This window comes from Chrysochloris asiatica, unplaced genomic scaffold (genome assembly GCF_000296735.1).
Source record: "Chrysochloris asiatica unplaced genomic scaffold, ChrAsi1.0 scaffold00035, whole genome shotgun sequence".
Taxonomy (NCBI): Eukaryota; Metazoa; Chordata; class Mammalia; order Afrosoricida; family Chrysochloridae; genus Chrysochloris; species Chrysochloris asiatica.
In genome coordinates, this window is record NW_006408553.1 from 13,778,020 (window position 1) to 13,782,373 (window position 4,354).

Genomic DNA, 4,354 nt, shown 5'->3' on the forward strand with positions numbered 1-4,354 from the left:
TGAACATTGTAGGGCTTAGCTTGCCGCTTCATTGCTGTTTTTCCCTCACTTCCCCTTATCGGTGATGAGCGTGGTCACCAATCAGAGCATGTATTCCCATTGAGTCTTAGTCTTGGAAGGGGTTTGCACTGAGGGGACCCGACCACTTGCCTTGATGTTTCCTGGGCAAGCAACTTGCTTGTTCTTGTAGTTCCATTTAATTTTTTACAACTTCCAATTTTCCTAAATTTATACTTTGCACATTCCATGTTCCAGTTATTAATGGAGGTTTACAGTTGTTTCTCTTCATTTTGAGTTGTGCCTTATCAGCAAATAATGGTCCCAGAAGCTTTACTCCATTCATGGCATCACGGTCAACTCTACTTTGAGGAGGCAGCTTTTCCCCTGTCTTATTTTGAGTGCCTTCCAACTTGAGGAACACATCTTCTGGCACTATGTCTGACAATATTCTGGTACTCTTCATCATGTTTCAATATTTAATATTCTCGTGCTGATGGTATTCCACTGCTATTCATAAAGTTTTCAGTGGCTTAACATTTAGAAGTAGTCCACCTCTTCTTCTTAGTCTGGAAGTGTAGCTGAAACCTGCACACCATGGGTGTCCCTGCTGGTATTTAAAATGCCAGTGGCATAGCTTCCAGCATCACAGTCACACTCAAGCCACCACAGTATGACAAACTGACAGACAAGTGGTGGTTAGACTGATGTACCAGGTGGCAAAGGTATCCCTGTAAACGTTGCTGGTGGATGAGAGTGATAGGGGAAGAATCAAACGTGGGAAAGAATGTGTTGCTCAAGAGAGCCTGTGTGGAGAGAACTTGTTTGTGAACCAGAATCCTTTTTCAGAAGGAGATAATATAAGCTGTAGGAAGGTACCTTTGGTCAAATTTAAAATGAGAGGTAAGGGCCAAACATAGTCAGTATTCAAGTCTTTAAATGTGTAAGGAGTGAATGGGTAAAGCACCCAAGTTTGAGAATGAGATTGGTAAAGGCTAGTGGACTGCTTTTCCAATGGGTCTTGCATATTAAAAAAAGGTAGGAAAGGCATCTGAAAGAAGTCACACAAATCTGAAATCTCTATACATTTGTTTATTCCATCCCCACTATCTGGAATGCCACATTTCCTTTTCTATCCCTTTCATGTTTGGTAAAGTAGAAGGTCCGCAAAAAATAAGGGAAACCCTCAGTGAGTTGGGTTGAAGCAATAACCTCAACAAGGGGCTCAAACATATCAAAGATCATGAAGATGGCCTAGGACCAGGCAGAGTTTCGTTCATGAAATAGTTATGAATTGGAGCCAACTTGATGATGATTAACAACTATTTCTTTTCACTCCTGGTGTGGTGCTGTAGGATCAGCTCTGGATCACGAACCACAGGCCAGCAGTTCAAACCCACCAGCTGCTCCTCAGAAGCCCTGTACAAGGTTACTGTGAGTCGGAACTGACTCGACGATGGTAATTAACAACAACAACAATTCTTTGCCAAGTCCTAGTCATTTGTTAACACTCAACTCCAATGTCCCCTCTTTATAAAGTTTTTTCTGGTTACCCCATCTGGAACTCATTTCTCTTTTCTTGCAATCTTTCTGTCATTGCTGTTCACTTCCCCTCCTTCTGCCTTTGTCAGTTCCTTTCCCATGTTCCCATCTTGACATCTAGTGTGGAATCTGTTGGAGGGTAACTCCCATATCTGATCCTATTGGTGTCTCCCAGCACCTAGTCTGGTGCCCAGCACACAGATGCATCCAATATACTGATAGATGAGTTAGTAATTGATTCAATAGGGAAGGCATTCTGTCTCAGTCATCCTTTTCCAAAAAAAGGAGTTGCCTGAGGAGTTTCCCTGGGATGAATGACAATGAAACATGGAGCACTAGCTAACCAGTGACTTGCTCCCTTTGAACAAGTAGGGGTTGTGCTGGGTTTAATTTAGACTGCTCTGCCTTTTATGCTTTACAAGGACTTTCCCACGGCAGACTCAGGACCTGAAGTTTTGTTCCTTTAGCACCACTACTGAGAAATGAGTGGTGAGAGATGCAGTCAAGTGTGCTGGCCCCTGACCTGGTTCTGCTTTTGCACTAGGGTTAGAGCTAGATGCAGCCATGCGGTTTGGCATTTGACTCTCAGCTCAGCAGATGAAACATGCCCATGAAGGGTGCAAGCTTTTGCATGGGTGTGTGTACTTGCATTTAAAGAGTGTATGGACTTAGGTTAGAAATGCAGGATGACTCTCTTGGGTGGACTAATAGTGTATATCCTAGTATGTGAGTTTCTGTTGAATGTGTGTACACATCTCTGAGTTTGTGTGACTCTGATAGTAATGTGTGTACTCCATGTATGTATTGTGTATATGCTTTGCTTGGGCCAAGATGTGACAACTCTCTCTTCTGAGTTTCTGTCTTACTGGTATACATACAATAGTGTGCCTCTGCTGTGGTTATATACGACCATCCACACTAAATGCAAGCAACTCTCTACTCTCCATTGGTTCCCAACAACAATGGCACCGCCTCGTCCTCGGTTCAAAACCTGGGCACCTCATAAAGCAGATTCCAACAGATTTTTTTGGCTCCTCCTTCTTCCTGAGGTGGGGATGAAGGAATGGAGGAGATACACACTGTCTGTCAGGCAGTACTCTTCTTCATAATGCCATTTCAGGTCTTCTTGGTGCTCTGTGTTTCTAATAAAGCCATGGGAGCCACAGGAACCCTGGGCCTTGAGTGTTTATGGCATTATTTGAAGTATTTTAATGGAGTCCAGATGCCAAAAAGGGAAGACCCTTTTTAGAAAGCCAGGGCTGTCTTCCACTTCCCCCACCTCCCAGGAGAGAGTTGACATTCCCAGTACTGTTTACATTCTTTTCTCCTTGCATCCTTGTTCCCCACCCCTTCCAGGACCTCCTCACTCTGGACTTGGAGATAAACAGTGCCCCTATAAACAAAGTCAGCCTTCCTGCTCTGAGGAAGCCCACTCCCACCCTGACTTGCCATAGCTCAGAATTCCACCCTTCCTTGCTCATTCTTCTTTCTACACCCTCCTCCACTACTGAATTAACCCTTTTATCTTTTTCAGGAGGCTAGAGGACAACTAATGTTAATGACTTGCTTTTAATCTGTTGCCTCCCTGGATCTCAACCACCTGACTCTATACTCCCAAGCCCCTCTCCTCAGAGAAGGTAGAAAGAGCTGCCAGTGAAAACCAAAGGAGAAAATCTTCACGTTTGAGACTGAGGAGAACTGGTTCCTCTTCCCAGCTTTATCACAACATATCCACTGTGGCCCTGAACAAGTTTCCTCACTTAAGAGAGAAATGATATTACCTTTTTACACTACTGCCAATATATTGCAGAGCATATATGAAACAAACTTTCCACAGAGAGCTCAGGTCTACAGGGGACAAATTTAGGCATGGGCATGGCAGGGGGTATGACCCAGGTTACCACTATCTCTTTTGGATTTTGGAGACTGGGATTGGGTTGACATAGGATTAAATTGTAACTACCCTGTTAGTAGCAAGCAAGGACCTCATATTGTTGTTAGGTGCCATCGAGTCACTACTGACTCATAGCAACCCTATGTACAACAGAACAAAACACTGCCCGATACTGGGTCAACCTCACAATTGTTGCCACGCTTGAGCCCATTGATGCTGCCACTTTGCCAATACATCTCGCTGGAGGTCTTCCTCTTTTTTTCTGACCCTCCACCTTACCAAACATGATATCCTTCTCCAGAGATTGGTACCTCCTGACAATATGATTGTTGTTGTTGTTGTTCAGTGCCGTCGAATCGGTTCCGACTCATAACAACCCTGAACAGGGTTTCCGAGGCTGTAAATCTTTACAGGAGCAGAAAGCCTCATCTTTCTCCCGCGGAGCAGCTGGTAGTTTCGAACTGCTGAACTTGCAGTTCACAGCCCGATTCGTATAGAGCTGGGTAAAAGGTAAGGCAGGCTCTCCTCAAAGATGTCACTTTTGTTTCTCCAAGAAATATTCTTTGTCATGGGATAAAGCCTTCTGTAGTCCTGGTGTGTCACTGTGGGTTAATGTGCTGGACTGCGAAGTCTGCTTGAACCACAAGGTTGTAAGTTCAAGCTCAGTAGTCCCTCCTAGAGAACCCTATACATGGTCACTATGGGTTGGAACTGACTCAGTGGCACTTAACAACAACAGCAATAATCAATGTCTAGGAGTCCCTGGGTGGCTTAAATGGTTAAATGCTAGACTACTAACTGAAAGGTTTGCATTAAAATCCATCCAAAGGCACTTCGGAAGAAAGACCTAGTAATCTGTTTCTGAAAGGCCACACTCTTGTAAACCCACACATGGGTCACCATGAGTTGGAACTGATGACA

General features: G+C 44.2%; 1 protein-coding gene across 1 annotated transcript in view; it reads right to left on the reverse strand.

Moving 5' to 3' along the window:
• LOC102835915 (60S ribosomal protein L31-like) overlaps positions 1 to 596 on the reverse strand; it is a 2,837-nt gene extending 2,241 nt beyond the window's left edge. The window contains exon 1 of the mRNA XM_006859996.1: positions 553 to 596. Within this exon, the coding sequence (XP_006860058.1) occupies positions 553 to 596 (44 nt within the window). The remainder of the gene's footprint in view (positions 1 to 552) is intronic.
• Between the last annotated feature and the right edge of the window lie 3,758 nt (positions 597 to 4,354).